The 24,496-nt window shown below is 36.8% G+C and overlaps 1 protein-coding gene and 1 long non-coding RNA gene across 2 annotated transcripts; one reads left to right on the forward strand and one right to left on the reverse strand.

Moving 5' to 3' along the window:
- Nucleotides 1-9,743: 9,743 nt before the first annotated feature.
- On the forward strand, nucleotides 9,744-17,724 carry LOC131162028 (bet1-like protein At4g14600). Its single transcript, XM_058118125.1, has 4 exons — nucleotides 9,744-10,171; nucleotides 10,415-10,538; nucleotides 14,150-14,206; nucleotides 17,305-17,724. The coding sequence occupies exons 1-4, from the start codon at nucleotides 10,113-10,115 to the stop codon at nucleotides 17,464-17,466; spliced, it is 402 nt and encodes a 133-aa protein (XP_057974108.1). The 5' UTR covers nucleotides 9,744-10,112; the 3' UTR covers nucleotides 17,467-17,724.
- A 1,098-nt stretch (nucleotides 17,725-18,822) lies between these two features.
- Nucleotides 18,823-19,742, reverse strand: LOC131162029 (uncharacterized). The gene is made up of 2 exons (XR_009138671.1): nucleotides 19,552-19,742; nucleotides 18,823-19,406 (listed from the first exon to the last, which is right to left on the reverse strand). It is a non-coding gene; the product is annotated as an uncharacterized LOC131162029 (long non-coding RNA).
- Nucleotides 19,743-24,496: the final 4,754 nt, after the last annotated feature.

The following is a 24,496-nucleotide window of genomic DNA, read 5'->3' on the forward strand; positions in this document are numbered from 1 at the left end:
CCTCCACCATAAGTGAGGGTAAGTAATAAAATAAGTAGACCATTTATCTTAAAGGATGATGAATCATATGGATAGCAAATTTTGAGGACGAAATTTTTATAAGGAGGGTAGAATGTAGAGACCCAAATAATTATTATAATTTAATAACAGAAGGAAGAGAGGAAAGAAGAATTAATGGAAGAATATAGCAAGGTCTCGTCGACGAACACAGGAGATTTGTTGACAAGCACACATGAGGGGCTCGTCGATAAGGATGTGTCTTGTCGATGAGAAGATACCGAGAGACTATATGTCAGTTCCTAAACTTCGTCGATGAGGAGTAGATATTCATCGACGAACGTCCTTTGTGGCCTCGTCAACGAAGTGACGTGTCTCGTCGACGAAGCTCAGAGTATAAATAGTCCTAAACTCGGATTTCAATGCAGCCTTTACAAAACGACAATTAAATAGTTTCTACAGATTTATGATATACAGTTTATACGATTTATATAGTTTATACAGACAAGAGGATGTTTTTATAGTATTTTCAGGATCATGATTTACAGTATATACAGATGGGAATATGCTTTTATAGTTTTTCATAATATCGTGATTATACAGTTTTACAGTACTATGACATACAGATTTACAGTTTACTTCAGAAATACAGTTGATATAGAAACGGTTATTTATAGCGTCATGGTTAATACTATGATGACCCAAAAATATATATACGATTAAAGCATAATAATAATAATAATAATAATAATAATAATAATAATAATAATAATAATAATAATAATAATAATAATATCAATGCAAAAGTGCTTTTCTGTAGGATCTTTGATTCCATGTTTGATACCTAAGAAAGACCTTGTCTTAACAAGTGCTCAGAGACCATTGCGGCTCAGTCGCTCCATGGAGGTCGGCCTGATCAAAATGGAATTTCATAAGATAAACAGTATAGACACTGTTTGTACACATAAATAAGTACATATATATAAAATAGTGTTTTGACAAACATAATTTGTAGAAATACATACAAAAATAATAATAATAATAATAATATAGGTATCCTATGTGGGGCCCACAAGACTGTGTAGGGTCCACATGAGTCCCAAAACTATGTAGGGCTCATAAAACCACGTGAGAACTATTGGAGTTACGTAGGACCTACTTCGGTCTCAAAGTTGTGTAGGGCCCACAAGACCATGTGGGGGCCACATAAGTTTTCGAAATTCGAATTTAATTCTTTTAAAAAAAAACTAAAACATGGCTTAAAAATAATAATAATAATAATAATAATAATAATAATTTTAAAAAATTATTAAAAAATAAAATAATTAATTAATTAATTAAGTAATTAATTAAAGGGGAGTGGTGGCAAGCACTCCAATATGACCTCCATCCCTATCTCACACCTAACCCATGCCTAACCCATCCTATGCCCATTCTTTGATTCAAAAAAATTATAATTTCACCCCTTTCCTTACACTTTTACAAATTCTATTTTTTTCTCCAAAATTTTCCTATAAATAGGAAACTCTTAACCTTCATTTTTCATAAAAATTTTCAAAGGAAGAGAATGATTAGTAAGTGAAAAAATTAGTGGTGGAGAGAGAATTTTTGAATAGGTTCTCACTCACCCACTATTTCCAATCTCATTTCTTAGAGATAGTTATTGTGTTCGTGGCACAAGGTAAAAGAAGAGGTAAGTAAATTTAATTACGTTAAATTTTTATTTAAAATTCATACCCAAGTTTATTTGTAAGTAAATTCCGATTATGTTAGTTAGTTTCATAAAATTCTCTTGAGTTTATTTTTACGCATATTTAATTATACTAGTTTTATCTTTAATATACTTGCATTTATTTTTGAGTTGAGAAATGTTCTAAACCCCTCGGGTATTTTACATCATTAATTTCTACTCAAGAAAATATTTTTAACACGAAAATTGTGTAACATGAGTTTATTTATATGTTGCATATTTCACGAAAATATGAGTAAAAATTACATGAGTTGATTTTTTTACGTTGCGTATTTCACGAAAATATGAGTAAAAATAAGATTTTCATGATATTATTTTAATTGTACAAATTATATATTAATTTTTTTTTTAAAACCCATTATGGTAAAGAAAGTCCAAAGTTACAAATGCTCGGTACCGCAACTTAAAGTTTAAACGGATCAGAGTGCACCCACACTGTTTACAGAGTAATTTTATATGGTAATGGATTTCTCCTGAGTGCACACCTGGGTCGGACTAGGGTTTAATAGGGAAAATCTCACTTAATGATGATGCACGTTGATTTAGTTTGGCTGGTCAGCCAGTTAAGTCCAGTCTTCAGACCGCACAACCCAGTCATGGGGGTAAACATGACTTACGATTAACAGACCTAAGGGTGATTTTTACAGTATATGTATATACATATTTAATTACGTATATAGAGTTATTGATGATTTGAAGGTAAAGTATAAGTTTATATGAACATGACCATTATTGTGCCTAAATGATGTTTTAAAGGAAACGTATAAGGAAAAGTATATATGTGTATATAATTAAAAATTATTATTACAGTTTTTAAAATTAAAAGTTTAATTTAACAATTATAGTATATGATTATAAAAATTTTACTGTTATAGTTTATGACAAAAAATTTTATGCATAAATTTTTAAAAGCATTTTTGAAGTTATAGTATTAAATATTATTTTACGAAATTATGAAAGCTCATTTTGGCCACACACTAATAATAATCTTATCTACTTACTAAGCGTCATCTCATCCTAATCATTATTTTACATTTCAGATCATTTTGAAGAGTGTACCAGAAATCTGGCGTAGCAAGTACATAGGCAGGAATAGAAAGAGCTGAGTAGAATAAAATTATTAGCATAATACAATTTAGAATATATTTGTGTATTTTAGAATTTTAGAAATTTGCATTTTAATAGTTGAAACATATATTTGTAATAAAGCTAATTAGTGCTCTGGTAATAAAAATAATTTAGATTTATTTGCGTCTGCTGAAAAATTTATATGTAGGAACCCCCTCGGGTTCGGGTCCTTACAAATACAGTTAACACAGAATCATTACAAAACAGATAGATTGTGTGTAGAAATGTATTATATAGTATCAGACCCTGATGGACAATTACAGATCAAGTTACAGAGCACGGTACCGTAGCTATTTTCAGTTCAGAGTGCAACCACATAACTCAGATAGTATGTGAATTTATATCAGTCGATCGTGCCTATGAAGTGGACAAACTCCCCGTTTGTTAAGGTTGAGGACGTCGATCGGACTTTCGTAGAATAGTGATTTATCATGGTAGGCCAGCTAGTGATAAGTCCTACCCACGGGCCGCACAACCCTGTCATGAGGGGTTAAATCATGACATACAATTATCCATCTAGGGAAGTTTTCTCAGTTATTATATGTATATACAGATTTACAGAAACAGTGAATGTATCTACATATATTAGAAGTATTATTAATAGAAAATTTATGAAGATAGATATGTTAAGCAACGTAGATAGAAGCTATATTGTATGTACTTATACCTATATTCTTAGATTTAGTTATTCATGATATATTTAAATTAGATATTTATAGAAATGTAACTCATTTGCGACACACTAGCAATAGCATATTTCGTCTTACTGAGCGTGATCTCATCCCAGTGATTTAATATTTTTTAGGTGATCCAGTTAGGCGAGCAAATCAGGCTCGTAGGTAGAAGGGGCTATAGTACTGTCCTATCTGAGGGTGAGTATTTTGGGAGGTTATTATTATATTTCCCTAACTTCAGTTGAGGATATTTTTGGGAATAGTTGTATATGTATATTTTGGGAAATATTCTAGCACTCTGGTATTGTGTGTGTATATATATATATATGATTATGGTTATATGAATTCAATTTCTCGCTGCTTAGGTTGCTGGTTTGATTTAAATTATAAGGTATCACAGCAGTGGAATTTCATAGTATTTATACGGAAAAAAAAAACAAGCATTATAAATCAGGTCGTTACATATATACTCATTCTTCTTTTCCAGTAGGTGTAATTTACACCACAGAAAATAAGTGGTCTAGTGGATGAGTGTCCCTCATCGAATGGAGTTACACCGATGTGTGCTATGTGATCTCTTTACAAAAATGACGGTTAAGTCTATGTAAACCTGCCCTGATACCAAATATTAATTCAAGTGTAATCCCAATAGGGGGGTGAATTGGGTATTTTAAAAATCTTTAAGTTTATTTTACCACTTAATCCCTATTTCTATATTTAGCAAATTAATTGCAGGGGTTTGAAATTAATTCAAATTATTATCTCAATAAATTTTATTTTACCCAATTAATTATCAAGTGCGTATAATATAAATCAACATACAAACATTCAAAAGCTGATAATGAAATGCAAGCGAAAATTAAAAAGATAAGGGAAGAGAGAAGGCAAACACGATTTTACGAGGTTCAGCCAACCCGGCCTACGTCCTCGCCTTGAGCAACTTACTCAAGGATTCCACTAAATCCCTACTCCTTTAACCGGTACGAAGCTTCCCTTACAATCCGTTGCTTACAAGAGGCACAACTTCCTCCTCACCCGGTTCACAACCCAAACTGTGATTACAATATGTAATTTCAAAACTGTAAAAACCCAATATTGCTTCTAACAAAGCTAGTGAGTACAATGGAAAACCTAACACATATTCATATGATAAAACTTGAAGCTCAGTATGTATGTAACGATGTAATCGTTATATGAATGATATGGTTCAAAAAATTTCCCTTTGATCAAATCTCCTAAAATAATTATATAAGTATATGCTTTGGAGAACTTAGGGTTTTAGTTCAACTTACTAGATGCAAGAATACCGAATGTGACCTTATTAAAAAATTGGTCTTGAATATTATGAAGATCTAAGTTCTGGCTATCAAATAATTTGTAATGTTGAATCTTTGAATGAATAAAAGACTTTGAATATTGCAAAGATTTAAATACTTCTTGTCACAATAATATTTCTCACAAATATATATTGAGAACCTTTAAACTTTTCAATCAAGTCGATTTCGCAATGACAAAATATTGAGTCTTTGAATGAAAATAAGAACTTGAAGATCACCAAATATTCAATGTTTAAAAAGTCCTTTCACAAATAAATTTTTATGTAACAATACTAGATTTTTTCTTTTTCAATAAGAGTAATAGATGTATGAGTATGAGATATGAAAAATCTTCAAGATATATATATTGAAAACGCAAACCAATCTCTTGTTACCAAACCTCAATCACCAAAGTTTGCTATCAAGATGTGTATATGAAATCCCTTCGAAAAGCTGAGATGATTTGCCTAAACTTGATGAGTATAAGTTGGAGATCAGGCAATCGTATTGCAATATGTTCAAGTTTCTCAATATTATCCAAAAAGTGAGGCACTAGGGTTTAGAGGTTTATTTTATAAGTGTTCTTGGCCCTAGGTTAAGTCTTGACCATTTGGTCAACTTGATTAAGTAAACAACTTGTGTGTTCTCTCTCTAAAGAATAGATTTTTTAAATTTCTGCAAGTTTAGACAACTGAGATCTTAGGTTCAGACGACTGAAGTTTCTTAAAGCTTTGTAAAATTGAACTGGACACAGGGTCAGACGACTGAACTTAAGGTTCAGACTTCTACAGTCCTTGCTTTAGACAACTGAACTAAAGGTTCAGACGTCTAAAGGTGTTATGCCTATTCTATGTTTCAGCAATTAAATCTTTAGATGACTGAACTAAATCTTCAGTCTTCTGAGGAAATTCTTCAGATGTCTAAAGTAAAACTTTAGTCGTCTGAAGTTGTTTCTTCAGACTTCTGAGGGTAATCCTCAGTCGTCTGGCAGTCCAACTTCAGTTTTATTTATTTATTTATTTATGTTGTTTTCAAAAACCATTTTTGCTTTATTGCTTTACTTCTTCATAAAACATTTTTCGGGGTTTTAAATAGAGTCTCTAAGTCAATTGCCGCTTGCATCTTCATTCTTCTACTCTTTTAGTTTAATGGATTGTGTCAAGTTGTGTATCCTTTAATCCTCATGGCTTCCATGACTTTCTAACCTTCCGTGCATGCAAAATATTGTTCATGTTCACAATCTCAATGCACCGATCAAATACTAAGTGATTTGTCATTATCAAAATAGGATTGGACTCATAGAGTCAACACTGCAGTAGAGGAGGCTTCTTGGGAGTTAGAGACAAAAATACGTTAGAAATACCCATAGCTTTTCAGAGAGGATCAGTGTTAGACAGACTAGTACAATTACACAGGTAAGTGGTGGTTTTATTTGCAGGTCGTGTAAGGCAAGTGTGTTAGTTTATTGATTGTTTAAAGTTTTAGTATATGGATGGTCTTTGGGAATGTTATGTATGGTATTGTAATCTCCTGAGACATTATGTGTAACCACAGTATTCCTCCGCCATAAGTGAGGGTAGTTAATAAATTTGGGACAGAGCCACCATGTGGGTGGCTACCGACTCTTTTGTAAAGAGGGGTCATGAGTCAGAATATGCTCACTATAGGTAGCAAATTTCAAGGATGAAATTCTTATAAGGAGGGGAGATTATAGAAACCCGAACCCGAAAAATAAAATAAAATATGTATAAAATGGAGAAATAAGAAAAAATAAAGGAAAATAAAAGAGAAGGAAGGAGTTGGGCGTGGCAGGGCCAAAATCGTCGACGGTTTCAGGAGGCAGGAGAAAAACCATCGCCGATTTTGGGTCAACTGGGCAAGTCAACCATGAAACCATAGATGATTTTCTGGATATAGGGAAAACCGTCGACGGTTTTCTTTTAGGTTGCCCACCTATAAATAGAAGTGAGCTAATTTTTTCTTGAAATTTGAAAATCCTCTCTTCTTGGGCTCTGCTAGGGTTTTGATTTTTTTTTTTTCACTAAAAGGTTCCTATGGGTTCTCTTTTACTCCTGGATCACTCTCTCTCTTACTGGCTCGTAGGATCTTGAGTTTCTACCAGTTCGAAAAGCTAGGGTTTTGATTTTTTCGTCCGTTTCAGTTTCTTTTTCAAAACAGGTAAGGGGATTAAGTTAAGTCAACTTTTTAACGAGTTTGAAACGATTGAAATGTTTTTAGTGTAAGTATATTTATGTTTTCAGTTGTTGCTTCGAAAACCAACCGTTAAAAATGAACCTTTTTCAAACTTAGGATATATATTATGCTATTTTGAATAAAATGAACGGTGGGAAGTTTGGTTGACCTTATAAACTAAATATACTGTGTTCTTGGCTATCTACGGGCTATGTTTAAAATACTGAAATTGTGTGGCAGATGGATATTAATTTTAGGGTTATTGTATAGCCGAATTTATGAAACTGTTTGTGAAATACTGGAACTGCTTGTGCAATACTGGAACTATTTGTGAAAACACAGGGAGTTTTATATGACGGTCGCGAGGGCTGGGATTCGATATAGCAGCTATGAGCTGAGTTTTATATGACGGTCACGAGGGCCAAGATTTGATATAACGGCTATGAGCCGAGGGGTATATGACGGCTAGGGGCTGAGTTTTATAACATGACAGGTTTTATATGAAATGAGTGGAAATACAATTTTTATTACTTAAATTGTATATGCTTTAGGAACCCTGAGAACTAATTATGTTATGAGCACGGTACCGTTGCTAGAGATTCAGTATTTAACCATGTGCGCCCACACTGTTCTTGATGAAAGTGTAGGATGGTCTCAGCTGATTAGCCTCAATAAAGGGTGTACCTTCCCTGGAAGCCTAGACTTTCAGGATGTGGTAAGGCAATCAGAATCCCACAAGAAGTTTCGGATGCCTGTGTAGTCAAAGTTAGATGCAGACGTATGATTTGACTTTGTCTGGGTTGATCACCCCAGACGTAGTCCAGCCTTCGGGTCGCACAACCTGTACCATGGGGGAAGTAAATGGTATTTAGTCCCAGAGAGTGTCTTTTATGCATATCTATAGATCTATGTAAATGATACTAGTTATTTACTGAACTGTTTATACCATGGAATTGAAATGAATATTTTCAGCAATATAAAGTGAGTATAATGTATAAATGCTATTTTTAGTTAAATGAAGGATGAATGTTTTCTGTAAACACCTAATGCATACTGATCACACACTGATGTTAACTTAATCTTCCTTATTGAGAAGTGTCTCGCCCCAATATACAAATCATCTTTTTAGGCAATACCAGGGATCGTGCTTAGCAGGATAAGGGGGTGGAAGTTAGAATAGTCTCTTTTGCGAGTATCTGTATGAACTTTGGTGTATGTAAGTCATGTCATGAGTCACTGGACTTGTATTACGGTTGTATGTACTGAGTTAGTTGTCCTTTTTCGATTAGGTTGTAATATGGATGTTTGGAAACCTTTATGTATAAAGGAAATTTAAAACTCTGGTATTGTATGTTTGGAGAATGTTTCATTATTTCCGCTACATTTATTTATGATGATGTGGTATTAGGTACAAAGACGTCACTAAAATAGCACCCCGGGGCCACGTGGCAGGTCGGGGCATTACATATAATCTGCGTGTATGATCTTTAACACTTACTAAATTTTGGGAATTGCTGGAATTTTGATTTTGAATATCACAACTGAAAAAGTATTTTGCTAAAGTTGCAAGTTTTATCAAATCTGTGAAATTATATTATTCTTTGTCAAGGAATAAAATATGAGTTTTTAATTTTAAAAGATTCTGAGATTTGTTTCTAATAATCCTAAATTAAAACTTAGAATTTATTAGCTGGGCTTTAACATCAAAAACTTAAACTTGGATTGAATATTGACTATACTTGGTTGGTTATTAATATTATATTTGAGTGATTGTTGAAGATTGATTAATTACTGAAACTAAATTTTTGTTGAAGTTGAAACTCAACTAAGGAATTAGTAATACAAAGAAGCAAAGAAATTTTAAAATCCCAATTCATCCCCTCTCTTAGGAATATACCTAGATTCTCACAATTTTTTTAGTACAACCCAAAAAAAAAAAAAAAATTCCCAACTCAATCAAAGCTGAGTGAACATCGTCATTCAAGTATCCACGAAGGAAAATTGGTAGAACCCTTTGAATAAGGATATGATAGTAATGACTCTTCATTTCTAATATCTTACCTTTCGCCATGTTTATGTATCGAGATATGTTAGACACACATCCATTGCGGAACTTCACTATTTTCAACCATCAAGGAAACTTTTTTTTTTTTCATCTTTCGATAATGTGTAACATGTTGATGACATGAAAAGTTTGTCCCCATTACGAATGAGGTGCAACTCAAGTTGTATTCCCATATCTATCTAGGCGAGCATTTGTATTTCCCTTCATCTTCCCATTTATATCTAATAATGTCTCAATCACATTCCCACATATGTTCTTCTCAATATGCATAAAATTTAAGTTGTGGGGTTGTAAAAGATCTTTCAAGTATAGCAGCTCAAAAAATATGTTTTTTTTTTTTTTCCAATTTAACTCAACATCATTGAATTTCCTTTTTCTACTGTTCGGTGCTTTTCCAAACTTCACATTTTTTATCGACTTTAATTGCTCTAATATCCTTTCCCCACTTAATTGTTTTATTTGCAACTTTCATTCGAATTTTCTATTAAAGTTTCTATTATAACGAGTTTTCCAAGAACAAACCATAATTTTCATCCATGCTTCAACACAAGGACACAATATTCTTATTACGCACTCAGCAAGGGAAGTATATTTTTATGCTCCACCTGGAAAGATTTTCTAGTTTAGAAAAAAACAACTTTACCGCATACCAACTTTTAAAATTGAGAGTGCAGAGATGGAAGTCTCGACACCGCCAGATTGTCGAGACCAACGGTGGATCTCCGCCGAACAACATCACCATTCCGTGTAACACCCGCATCCAACCGCTCATTGCGCTCGCATTTTAAAACAAACGATCATATAAACGCAGGGCCGAAACAGTAGCGCGCCTTTGGCCTTTGGGTGTGTACTCCAGCTCCACCTGACATTCGTGCTGCCGTCTGTGATTTTAGCACGCGCGCACCATTCCGCACCCTTCGTGGTTCTTCCGTCCTAGGGCTTCTCTCTCTCTCCTTCTTCGTCGCTCCACTGTCTTGTAATTTTCTTCGATGGCGAGCAGTTCGCACGGGGGAGGTTCTTTCTACGGTGCTGCCCCTTACAGATCGAGGTATTCATATGCTTTTGATTTTTCTATTTCACTGTTTGGTTTCCGAGAGAATTGTATTAAACGAAGAAGGTAAATTTTGGAATTTGCTGCATCTCATTTCACGCTCAATCGATCTTAGGTTCTGTATTTCTTCTAATTCTCGCTAATCAAACAGAGGGTTAAGAATTCTTCTTTCCTTTGTTTTTTCTGCTTTTTTTATTAAATAATTTTCTATGATTATAATTATTTATATTTGGTTTGCAGAGAAGGTCTTAGCACGAGACCCGTCGCTCATTCTGATGAAATCCAATTGCGCATCGATCCAGTGCATGCCGACTTGGATGAGGAGGTCACGGGGCTCCGCAAACAGATTAGACAACTCAGAAATGTAATTTTTGATTTATTATTCAACTTGTTTATAGTTTTTCTCCCCCTCATCATTGTATGGATTACAGCATGTTTGACCTAGCTAATTTTCAACATCTGAAAGGGAAAAAAAATGCATAGGCATCCGATTTTGGACCGGGCCTTTTCTTGATAGTTGTCGGAAATTTTTTGCGTGGTAGACTTGTCCTTTATGCCTTTTTAAGTTTAATAGCTGGGAATCGTGGTAAACTTACTGTTACTTTTAAGGAATATTCATTTAGTCATTTACTTAATAATAGTGAACAAAAGTTATTTTTGACACTCATTTAAGTAGAGTACCCTTGTGATGAAATAAAAGACATTCTGTGATTAACAATTGGAGGATATATTTAGCTTCTGGGAAATTTTATCTCTAGTTGAGTTGCTTCAAATTATATTCTGTTGTGAGGAAGCATGTACCTCAGACAACATGTATCCTGATCTTTTTCAGAAATCTTCAATTGCAAATAAGGTTGTAGAAGTAATATGAAAGGCACGCTATTTGATTATCCAGCGAAAAAATAAATAACCATTTTTGTCAACTTGAGATTCGAATCGTGAATCAAAATACCAATTTTGTGAATGGAGAATCCAATTGAATCATAGGATTCAATACAAATTTCCAAAATCAATTGAAAATATGTTGAAAAATGAAATATTTTAACAAATATGGATTTGTATTAAAAAATTAAGAGTCAAGAGAACTAAGAACTAAGAGTTGCCTAAAAGGTTGTAACTTCAGTAAATATTTTGTGGAAATTTTGGGATTGAAGATTAACGTGTCTTAAGAGTGGGATGGTTGGCATTGCCATGGGGAGGGCCAGAGGGGTGAGAAAGAGGGGTTTGTTGTTTCAATAGGAAATACAAGTTTAGATTTGCTTTTGACTTATTTGGATTTCCCTTTTGGAAGTAATCCTAGTTCTCTCTCTCTTTTGGGATTTGTCTCCCTTGGGTATCTAGTGGCAAAGAGGATTGGGTATAAGGTTGGAGAGGTGGAAGAGAGCTTATTTATCTGTAGGAGGCGAATTCTCACTAGTGCAATCCTTCCTAATCGTTCTATCCGTTTTCTTTATTTTTTTAGAGTTCCTTTGAGTTTTGGCTATTGAACTAGAGAGGGCTTATGAGAGATTTTTTGTGGCCGGGTGTGGGAGATGATTAGAGTGATCATCTTGTTTATTGAGACATGGCTAGGAGACCTAAGTTTAAGGGGTTTTGCGCCTTCGTAATGTGGTGTCTAGAAACATATCTTTAGTTCGAAAAATGGTTATGAAGGTCCCTCTTCTTGGATACTAAAGCATAAAGGAAGTAGTAATGCTTCTCACGTGAGCCCTTTGAAGTTTATTTTGCAGGTTGCTTATTTTTTCTATCCTCTTAACCGATTCAAAGTTGGTAATGGGAATCTCATTCAGCTTTGGGAGGATATTTGATGGGTGAGGTTTCCTCATTTTATTTATTCATAAATCTCAATGATGGAGAGGTGGATGGGCTTACTATTTTTTTAGTAGCTTTGGATTCTTTTGTTCCTTAAGTGAGGAATGACTTGTGGATTTAGGTTGGGGATGCTTCTGGTTCTGTTACTACAAAGTCTTTTGTCCCTCATTTGTTGAAATCTTCTAGTTCTCATCCTTTCCCTTCGAATTATGTTATTTGGAAGGCTAAGGCTACTTTCATGAGGACTTTGGCTTGCTAATAGGATTAACAGTAATGACTTGTTGCAGGTAAGGAGATTTCTAAGGCAATGTATTCGGATATTTGCATTATGTGTTTTGAATTTGTTGTAACTAGTGAGCACCTTTTTCTAATATGAGAAATAGTCAAGAAAAACTAAAAAAACTGAATTTTATGGTATTTAAAATCATATTTAATGTGCTGCATGCTTTCTCTGAGAACTAAAAACCAAGAAAAGTTTTTCAAGAACTTAAACAAACTAATAAATAATTCGAAAAAGCTAATAAAACTAACTTTTGTATGTTGAGAACTCACATAAACTTCAAAGCCACCCTAGCCAATCAGGACCACAGCAGTGTACTTTCTTTCTCAATGAAGGAACAATGTTCTGCGCCATAATGGTGGGATGAAGCACAAAATTTAGATTTGTCTATAATCCTTGAAGTGAAGGCCAAACATTGTGGTTTTCTTCTGTCGTTCAAGACAGAACAGTCATAGATGTGGAAAGAAATGCAGTTGTGAACCCCAAAAAAATGATTAAAAAAGTTTCTTTTTGGGACATGGCCTGAGATTGCTGCTAACCAACTAAATCGATTGATTCATATCAATTTACCTGTGAGTCGATGAATCAAACAATTTACATATGATTCAATTAGCTTATTGATTCTCCTATGGATTCAACTGTTTTTCCATTCAATTGATTCAAATCCTATGGTTCTATCAAATATGACCAGAGCTTTGGACGATTGGACCATAGATAATCAGTTGTATTTGACGATCTCCAAGAGTAGCATGCATATATGGAGGTAAGGTATCTATGAGCTCCTGAATCCAAGTAGTTTTGCTATTGGTGGATTTATGTTGGTAACTGAAACCTGTTTGTTTGTTGAGGTTCTTGTTTGTCAAGCCAACACCCATTCCCAACCAAAGCAAATAAACTGGAAGCCCCTTCCCTGCTCTTGCAGTCTGGTCCTAACACACACACCCCCTAACAAATTGTTCTTGCTTGATCAATTTAAAGGAGTTTGTTAACATTATATAAAATTATAAAATAAAACCTCATCAAATAGTTGGACTAAATAAAATAGCTGTTACACTAAGCATTTTTTTTCCCCAACTGTTCAAGCTTTCATTGTTGGAATGTCTCAGATTCTGTCAGTTTTTTAAACATAATTTAGCACTTTTTTATAATACTGTTATCAGGCGTTTTAAATGAAACTATTGTCTTTGCAGCAAAACTCCATATTTTAGGCTCATAATTGTGAAGAAGAATTTCTCTGGATTTTGTATAAACTTGTTCTTAGAAAGAAGAATTTCTATGAGTTCTGTTTTCTATTTATGCTACACAGTCGGTTTCTTCTGGGCCATGCTGCATGGTGGATATTGTCAATGTGGAGCTGATACCATGGCTATAGACAATGGTGTATTATTCAACTTGAAATCTGAAAACATAAGACTTGTTAAGGGAAGAATTTTCTGTACGTCTATATTTTAAATGCAATAATTTTTTTTAGTATATTTGTTTAAAAGAAATATACTTTTAAGGTTTGGTTTGTTATTGTTGCATTTGTTTAAATAAAATTACTCGGTTGATCATAAAATATGAACTTCCCTTCCTCTCCCAATCCAGGGAAGGAGATTCTCCTTATGTTTATTTGCCTGTGAATTTTGACATCTGCTGTCTACTGTTTATGCTTGAAAAGGATGTTGGGAAAGCACCTGGAGGGTATGAGCTGCATATAATTTATCTCTGTTTCTCATTGATTGGCCTTGGCTGCAGTGGCTGTCACATTTTTACAATGCAGTTTATCTTTAGTCTCAACCTTAAATTATTTTTATTTTTCTTAAGATATGTCACCCCTTAAGGATGATTTTTTTTTTTTTTTTGGTTGTTGTTTTGGCTCTTACTCAACTATGACGGTGCAGGTAGCTCAAGAGATAGAGTCAGAAGCAAAATTTCAGAATGATTTTATTAATCAGCTGGTATGTGTTCAACTTACTAAAGAAGATTTTATTTCTTTCAGTTACAATTTCTGCTTTTAATTACTTAATTCTCCCATTTTTGGGACATGATTAACTATTACAATCATAAATTAAGCAGTATAAGTTTTGGTGGATCTATTGAATTATGTTCAGTTGGCCTGGTGATTAGAGTAAGCTGTTATCCCCAGACCCCAGGCTGTGTGGGCTGAGATTGGAGTAGCTTCTGTTGTTCAAGGCTACCGTCTCCTAGGATTCTAGGAATTAGAGAAGGTAGCCTTTTACTACTTGGTTGTTTGGAGGATAAGAAAACATGTGGCAGAGCTATTAAAGCGTGCATGAAGCTGTGTGCATGCATGCACTTAAGGTGTGCTTTTTTTGTTATTCTCCTTGTTCTCAGTTGTTTCAGATGTCAACAGTAAGCTGTATAGCTACAGAGGATTAACAATCTGTTTGCAAAATAATTTACCATGAACTGTCGCAGCTGTACTGCTGTTGCAAGGCATAAAGTGTGACTATTATGTGTTTTTAAATGACCATTGTCTTGTGACTATTATTGGTCTTAAGTAGTTTCACATGTTATGTAAAAGTTGGTAAATGAATCTTGCTAAACTTGATATAGAGGGTAGAAAGCAGTGGTCAGTAGCAGTCTGGGCCATTGGTCCAGTGTGTGCATTTAGAGGTGTGATCTGCCCTAAGGGAGGCCCTTTTAGGGAGCTTCTTTTTGGTAGGGCGCCCATCATTAGTTGGAAGCCTCTCTAAGGGATGCAATCTTGGGCGTGATGAAGCTGTAAATAGGGCTCCATCCTTGGGGCAGTGCAAATCCTTTGAAGAATACCAGGAGAGAGGGCACCCTTCCCAAAGAGACCTCTCCCATGGAGCGTCCCTAACCTCAGTTGAAATGCTAATTCTAGTGATCCAAAATTTGAAATTTGATATTTTTCACTTAACTTTTTTTATTAGTTAAAGCAGAGAATTATCGCATTATAATTCTATTTTAGGATAGGTCATTATTAATATCCATTGTGGTCTGCCCCCTTCCCGGGACCTCGCATACATATGAGCTTTGTGCACTGGGCTGCCCTTTTATTAATATATTTCCTGAAGGAAATCTGATACAGAACAGCATCAAGGATCTTGCTGCTAAGGGAGAAATGAGATGAAATTGAGGAAAGAGAAGGGGAAGGAGGAGGAGGAAGAAGAAGAAAAGAGGGGGAAGAAGGAGATACACTTGGGGAAAAAGAACTTCCGTTCACTTCAATTTAAATTCATCAATAACCAGCTCTTGCATGGCTTTCACACACTATTTATAAGAAAGGCTATATCATAAGAAATCACACATAGACCCTAAAACTACATGAAACTACAAACACACCCCTAAAAATACACAAATATTACAAACAAGCCCCCGAAATCTCTTTCCGCGATTTAAAACCATGATCCAAATACCCGCTTCTCATCCTACATCAGGCACTCTCCTAGATTTAGAAATACCTCAACATCCTCTCTAAAGTATACAAATGTCATTATAGAATTTTCACCAATATATAAGTATAATGCTACCATTCCACATTTTAGAGCATGTGCGCCACACTGCAATCCTGTCCCTGTTCCATGAATTAGAATCCATTTTCTGGGCAATATTGGACTAGAAGCTTATAGTTCATCCTTCGTGAAACTGTTACTATCTTAGAGAGTGTTGCTATCATTTTAGAGTTTAGACTGAAGCTATCATCAGCAATTTTATGCCACTATAGCAGCATAGCTTTTCTTTCTGTTGAGCTGAAAAGCTGTGATTCCCCTTCCTATTTCAGAGCCTGCTGCTATCCTCTCAAATTTGTTTAGCTACTCTTGACGACAGTGTGGCAGGGTACCATTTGTATTGATTAGGATGAAAACCTCTTAAATTTCCCATTTGGAGCTCAAGTTTACCATCTTAGAGATCAGATACCATATTAGACAGCCAACTATCTTTGACAATGTTGTGGTATTGTAGCTTTTTCTGACAGTGACTCTAGGACCTCTAGGTTGTTTGTTGGGTAGCTTCACTCTAGAGTGAGCGAAACCTGTTACAGTGCAGCTTTTTTGTCAATAGTGCCAGACTCGACACAGTTTGCAATTTGCATGTTATATAGCCCATGCTATGTCGTATGATCATCTGAACATTTGCAGAAGGTTAGCTACAATGTTACTTCTTAAATTAAGACTTTTAATCCTTAAATTTCAGTTTTAACTGTATATAGAAAGTACTAGGAATCAAGTGTAGTGCAGAAGTTATCTAGTACCTTGCATATTGATGTACTTGGCAGAAGATTCTTGGATAGTCAACCATTCTGTGGTAGTCTTGTGGTTGACATGATATAGCTTAGGGATCTGCATGTGGTAAATTAGTGCTGCATATAGCAGCACAGAAGCTGTAAGAATATGCTATGGTCCGGAAGCTCATGGCTTAGTTCATCCGCCACAACCCAGAGGCTCATGTTGCATTTTGATCTGCTACCTCTTGGGGGCTCTCATGGCTCAATGTGCTATGTGGCAAGGGCTACAGGTGTCCAACAGATTTGCAGATCTGCCTTTGGTTGGAGGCACTCTCATGTCTCAGTGCGCTGATATGGCAAGAACTACATGTGTATCCAACTGATTTGCTGCAAATTTTATTTTTTTTTCCTTTTCTGGTACCTACGAAGGATTATTTTCAAAAGTTGATGAGGACAATATTTTATTTAAATTTGGAGTCTTACTCTTATGCCACTGACATGTATGGTCCATGTTGAAAGTTCTTGTCAATAGAGAATTGGAAGAATGGTTTCTTGTTCTGCTATGAAGAGGGTGCAGCCTTTTCATTCATTCTCTGATTAAAAGTCTTAATGATACTTGCTTTAAAAAAGATAAAAGGGAAAATTTTGTAGCCATAAAGAGAATTTTGTTGGCCCTCCAATTCTGTTTGTTTATGATGCCATCTTCTGAATTGCGCAATTATTCTAGCTCATTTAAAATATGGGATGCAGATTATTCATGTAAGATAATAGCATTTTACTACGGCTTTTTCTCTTGATGGAAAGATGTGTGTTGACAGCGCTTACATTTTGTGTTGATGACAGCAAATGACACTGATCAAAGCACAAGCAGGGGTGAAGAACAACATGAGGAAATTGAACAAAAGCATCATCCAGCATGGGTCGAACCACATTGTCCATGTGGTTCTTTTTGCACTTTGTATTTTTGGTGTGGTTTTTCTATGGTCCAAACTTTATCGAAGATGACTGCAGTCTTTACATTTCCGGGACTCTGTTGATTGAAGGCCTGAAGGGTTTCATTGGACTGCCCAAATTTCCAAAGCCTTCCCCACGACCCTTTCTGCTGTAACATCTTTGATAAAGCTCGGTCATAGTTTTCCCATGGTTAAGTTATGATGATAGCAAGTGACAAATGATCTTATCAAGGAAAGTTATCTTTCATTTGAATTTGTGTAAATAAATAAGTGCAAGTGAATAAATAAATTCATGCCATTTTAAATTGCAGGAAATGAATCACAATTAAACATGAGCAGCCGCATATGCTTAGGTGTGGTTTGGTCATGTTCACCATTTGAGACTCTGTTACTGCTTGTTTGTGATTTCTTTTTGAGCACAGATCCAGGACACAGCAGAAATGGTCTAGAGAGGGTCATGGTTGAGGCATAGAACAGGGGTAATATATATAAGGGGTATATTTGTAGGTAGGGGTGTACGAAAATTATCGAAAAATCGAAAATCGGACCAAAATCAAACCGAAAGCATAAGCGGTTCGGTTTTTAGGTTTCGATTTCAATTTTCAAATATTAAAATGTTCGGTTGATTTGGTTTTATGTTGAAACCAAACTGAAAAAAATTGAGAAACCGATTTATATAATATGGCCAGTAAATGTATAGGCGGCACGGGTTACGGGATTAGGGTTTTCACTTTTCGTCTTTAAAAGTTTTCACTTTCATGCTAACGTCGCCTTCCGCCTCCGCCTCCGCCTCCACCCTCATTTCTCTTCTTTTCTTCTCAGCTCTCACTGTGAGTCTCTGACTCTGTTGCGCCGTGCGTCCGCCGTCTGGCCTCGTCTGAGTCGTCTCTCAGACTCTCACTCGTCACTCTCAGTCTCACTCTCTCGTCTCCGTTGCGCTGTGCGTCCGCTGTCTGGCCTCGTTTGAGTCGTCTCTCAGACTCACTCGTCTACTGCTTCTGCTACTCTGCTAGCCAGCCCATTGAGTCCAGCACCCAGCGTCAGCGCTAGTAGGATAGGTCGTCTCGGCTCTACCTCTTGGGCCCTCGACAGTCGGCACTCCCCTTTATAAAAAATAAAGGTTATTTTTTTTGTTAAAAAAAATCAGTTAAAAATAGAAAAAACCGCAACCGAATCGCCATATTTTCAGCTTTCAATTAAAGTGCTTCAGTTTCGATTTCGGTTCAGAAATTTCAAAACTGACAAATATTTATAGGGGCCGAGCGAGGACAAGGAGGCCCAAACTCTAGGGGTGACAATGGCGGGTCAGTTAGAATAGGTAGTAAAGGGGTTGGGTTAAACAAGTTCGGATTTAGATTGATCTATTTATTAATCAGTATAAATTTTAATCTGTCCGTTTAATAAACGGTTACTCATTTAATAAGTATGATTTATTTATTTTAAATTTTTTAAAACGCATATAAATCCAATAAAACCCAAATCAGATTAAGCAGCAGAGAAACATTTTCTTGACAATTTGGAGATGTTAGAAGGAACCGAGGGCTAGACTTCAGCTGATCCTCTTCCCTCGAATCGTAACACGAGAAACAACCCATCTCCCCGTTCAATCAAAGCTTCCAAAATCCCCTTCTCGAAGAAGATGGCGATTAATTGACGAGTCAGATGAATCTTTCGCAACCCACAAAGGAAACAATCGAAGATGCGTAAGAACATTATGGGCAAATCATATCCCTCTTTATCCCTTTATCCGATCGGCTCGAAAACTGACGAAGAGATCAGCAGAAGACAAAACGGTGTGCCCAGAAAAAGAGCAATATAACGAATCCAAATTTAAGACTCAGCAACAGCTTCGCACTCATCATTGAATCTGAAAAAAATGGGAAATATATTGAGTTGAGACTCTTCGGAGAGTAATGGGCGCTGGTGAGGACGGGACTCATCTGAAAGGGGCCGTCGTCCCTGCGGTTCTGTATTATCATTCACGTCAAAGCCCTACACGGAAAAGGCGAAAATTGAAAGAACAACAATTAGGGTTTGTTTGAAGAACTGATGAAGAAATGGCGTCGCTTGGATCACTGAAATCAGCTACTACTGGTGCTGTTTGTGATGCTAACGCCAGGGTTGTTGATCCAAATACCTGGGCGGTCGAGGGTGGTGGAGTTCGGGAACATGCAGACCAGCGGCGCCTCCATTCTGGTTCACGCAATCATCTATTTCAGCCTACTCATCATCTTCCTTGTCGCCATCGGCGTCCACATCTACACCGGTTGAATTCAATCGATTTCTTCAATTTCTATTGTAATCCCTCGCCTTGAATTTATATTTTCTACCTTCTACCAATTTGCATCTCAAGGAATGTATTGGATTTTAAAAAAAAAAATGTAAAATAATTATAGTACATTCTTTTAAAAAAAATGTGAAATTAATTATTTTAAATAAATTTATGGTGATTGTTTTTAACATTATGCTATTTATCGTAAGGCAAATATGTGGTAACATAACAAATTACCATGTCTGAATATTAGTGAAATATTTTAAAATAATTTTTCTTATTTAATTTTTTAAAGCAAATTCGTGAATGAGATATAATCCTAACGATTTTTACCATGTCTGAATATTAGTGAAATATTTTGACAACAAAACACAACAGCATGTCATCATTCAATTAGAAATGGATAAATTTTTGACTTTAACCTTGCCCCTTTTGGTTCCTAAAATTCAACTTAATTGATAAAAATTATAAGGATATTAAAATAATATTAATGAAAATAATAAATCCATAATGATCTAGGTCTCCACATCATGCAATTAAGAATTAAGCAATTTTGTTAAAATTTAATTTAATTAATATATTAATATGGATGGTTTTAATTGAATGTTATTCTGCTCACTTAAATATAACTGTTCGTTATTATTTTTTATTCAATTAACTTAAAATTATTAGATTATCTTTGATTTTAAACATCATGTTTGGATAAATAGTTTAATTAAGGAAAATTATTCACAAGCATGTGTTAGATAAATTTAAATATCACACCCTAATCATTATTATTTTTCTTAAAAATAAAAAATAAAATGACATTTTAGTTGCATGTGAAAATATGATTTCATAATAGAATAACTGGTCCAGTCCACTCAACTATCTAAATCATTCATATTGTAATAAAACAATATAGTATTATCTACAGGATAAAATGGTGATAACTTTGCTCTCCGACTTCCGATGACCTGAAAAGGATGAAAACAAAGAAGGGTTGGAGGACCCGGGGTGTACTCCGGGGGTCACTCCGATGCCTAACTAAGAGAATGCTTCCAAGAGGTTGAATGCAACAGTATATTGGGTTAAGAGTGAGTTACCTTGACTTGTTTGCATCACCCTTTTTTTATAGTGACGAGGTTTGACCCTTGGGGTGATCTGTCATTATGACGCAGGGGTGTGGATCGCTTTGGAAGTTTAAAGCACCAGCATGGATCACTCTAGGCGTTTAAGGCGCTAGCATGGATCTTTCCCTTCATTATTGGATTAGAACTAATTGCTCATACCAGAAGATTTGACTTGGGTAGTGATTGCTGGATTTTGACTTCCTTTTATAAACTGATATATTTAGGGCATATCAATTGTCCCTCCCCTAGTTTTGAAGTTTTGAGTCATGTTCCCAAAGTTCGAAAGTTGTTCCTGTTGGGCTTTTGCGGAGAGCGTGCTCAGCTTACCCGAGCTGATCTTGTGGCGCTCCTGGCTTGCTAAGCCGAACTCGATGGGGAGTCGGCTAGTCCGAGCCGAGGTGGAAGGGTACACGACTTTGCCGAGCCGGATTTTGTTGTGGGCTGAGCCGATGCTTTTGTGTGCGATTCGTGCTGAGCCGGGTTTTTCGGCTCACCCGAGTTGATGATGCCAACCAGGTCTTCGTCGAGCATTTTGTGCCGAGCAGCTCATCGTGGGGCTTTCATGCTGAGCAACTCTTCATGGGGCATTCATGTTGAGCCGCCAAGCTGCTCTTGCCAAGCTGCTCTTCGTGGGCGTTCTTGCCGAGTTATTCCTCATGGGAATTCTGTCGGGCTGCCGAGCTGCTCCTCATGGGTCCATTCTTGCCGAGCTGCTCTTTTTGGGCATTCTAACCGAGTTGCCAAGTTGTTCCTCATGGGAATTCTGCCGAGCTACTGAGCTGCTCGTCATGGGCATTCTTGCCGAGTTGCTCTTCATGGACATTCTTGTCTAACTGCTCTTCGTGGGCATTCTTGCCGAACTACTCCTCATGGGAATTCTGTCAAGCTACCGAGCTGCTACTCATGGGCCCATTCTTTCCGAGTTGCTAAGCTGCTCTTCTTTGGCATTCTTGCTGAGCTACTCCTCATGGGAATTTTACCGAGTTGTCGAGCAGCTCTTCATGAACATTCTTGCCGAGCTGCTCTTCGTGGCATTTCTCGCCGAACTGTTTCTACCGAGTTGTTTCTGTCGACCTGCTTTTCAAGGTAATTCTTGCCGAACTGTTTTTTCCGAGCTGCTCTTCAAGGCAATTCTGACCGAATCGTTCTTTCCAAGAAGATCTTGCTGAACTGATTCTGCCGAGCTACTCTTTAGGGAAATTCTTGCCGAGCCATTTTTGCCGATCAGCTATTTGCGGGCACATTCTGCCGAGCTGATCTTTGTGGCCATTCTTGCTGAGCAGCTTTTTATGGGCATTATCTGCCGAGCCGTTTTTGCCAAGCAGCTCTTCATGAGCATTTTCTGCCGAGTTGATCTTTGTGGCAGTTTTTGCCAAACTATTTTTGCCAAGCAGCACTTCGAGGTAATTTGTTGGGCATCCTTCTGGCCTCATGGGCTATGCTCGTAAGTTTGGCCAATTTCACCTAATGAGCTATACTCATTTATTGGGTAGTCTTCTGGCCTCGCAAGGTTTGCTCATCAGTTGGGCTGATTTTCCTTAATAAGTTGTGTTCACATATTGGGCAGTCTTCTGGCTTCACGAGTTTTGCTCGTCAGTTGGGTTAATTTCGCTTAATGAGTTGCATTTATATGTTGGGCGGTCTTCTGGCCTCACAAGCTTTGCTTGTCAATTGGGCCAATTTCACCTAATGAGCTATGCTCATTTGTTAGGCAGTCTTCTGGCCTCACAAGTTTTGCTCGTTAATTGGGCCAATTTTTCCTATTGAGCTGTGCTCACTTGTTGGACGGTCTTCTGGCCTTATGAGCTTTACTCGTCAGTTGGGCCGATCTCGCCTAATAAGCTATACTCATTTGTTGGGTAGTCTTCTGGCCTCACGAGCTTTACTCGTTAATTGGGCCAATTTTGCCTAATGAGTTGTGCTCACTTGTTGGGCAATCTTCTGGCCTCATGAGCTTTGCTCATCAGTTGGACCAATTTTTCCTAATAAGTGTGCTCACTTGTTGGGCAGTCTTCAGGCCTCACGAGCTTTGCTCGTTAGTTGGCCGATCTTTCCTAATGAGCTATGCTCATTTATTGGGCAATCTTCTGGCTTTACAAGCTTTGCTCGTCAGTTGGGCTGATTTTGCCTAATGAGCTATGCTCATTTGTTGGGCAGTCTTCTGGCCTCACAAGGTTTGCTCATCAGTTGGCCTGATTCTTCTTTTCCTAATGAGTTGTGCTCATTTTTTGGACTAAAATCGAATAGCATGAGAGGGAATGCAGTTATAAGTATGTATGCAAAATTTGATAATTTAATAAAGGCACACAAAATGTTCGAGTACATGACTGACAGAGATGCAATTTTATGGAACAATTTCCTTGGGCATGCTAGATTAGGTTAGAATAGCCTAGGGCATTGGTATGCGAGACATCTACGGGAGTAGGACTGAAACTTACTTGTATGTCCTAACCCCTTAGCGCTACTCTGCAACTTGTTACTCTCTTGCCACTTCCCTATTTTAGAGGCCTCCCCCAAATCCCTCGAACTCTTTCTCTTCAAATAAGTTTGCTCTCTTCTTGTGTCCATTACCTCTTCTAGATTAATATACTTCTGTGCTCTTACCATTAGCTCCCCTATGTCCGCTAGGGGTCTCTTTCCTAGAGAAGAGAGGAATTTTCCTGGCTAAAGGGTCGTGGTTAGGGTTGGCAATGCCACTCCAATGTCCAGGTTGCGGATCTCCATGGTCGCAGTGACGAAGCGGTGCATGAACTTTTATAGCGTCTCTCATTCTCCTTGAACTAAGTTCATCAGATGAGCCGAAGTTTTGACGATTCTTCGACTGCCGATGAAATGGCTAGTAAACTGCTGTTCTATCTTAGAAAAAGAGCCAATCGATCTAGGTTGTAGGGTTTGGTACCAATCCCTGACACTACCCTTAAGGGTGGCTATAAATTCCCGGCACATGATGGCCTCAGGTGCGTCCTGCAATTGCATCAATACCTTAAAGGTGTCCAGATGATCGACCGGATCAGTCAAACCCTCGTACACTTCAAAAGTGAGCATTTTGAACTTGCTGGGTAGTGAGACTTCCATTACTTATTTTTTGAACGACAATTCCGAGGATTTTAAAGAGATTTCCCTATAAGAGGGGTTGGTTCAACCCTCTTTCATCATCTTCTCTATCTAATATATCTTTTTTATCTTCTGTTCTAACTTATTCGATCTTTTCTCGTTGACTCCTGCGCTGTTCGCGTCTTCCACCTTCTTAGTGAGGTTGGTTTTTCTCTCATTTTCCTTCAGATTCTCTGCTTTCTTAGTTGAGTCAGGGCTAACCTGTTGTTGGTGTGGAACATGTTCTTCCTGACCCTTTTGCTACACGAGTAGGTTGAACATATCCTCCATCTTCTTCTAGGAGGCTTCCATTCTCCTTTGGAAGGTGAGAAATTCCTCCCTGGTTACCCATGAATAAAGTCTGGGTGTGGAGTAAACAAACTGGGGTGCTTCTTAACCAGCAGCAGGGCTAGAGCTTAAGTCATGGGTTGTCGTTATTATCTGAGAATCGGAGGTTGGAAGCAAGATGAGCACCTCTTAGAAGGGGTTCCCACAGACGGTGCCAATTGTTGCGAGATAAAATGGTGATGATCTGCGACGTTGCTCTCCGACTTCTGATGACTTGAAAAGGATGAAAACAAAGTAGGCTTGGAGGACCTGGGGTG

This window comes from Malania oleifera, chromosome 8, assembly GCF_029873635.1.
Source record: "Malania oleifera isolate guangnan ecotype guangnan chromosome 8, ASM2987363v1, whole genome shotgun sequence".
In the NCBI taxonomy this organism is placed as follows: Eukaryota; Viridiplantae; Streptophyta; class Magnoliopsida; order Santalales; family Ximeniaceae; genus Malania; species Malania oleifera.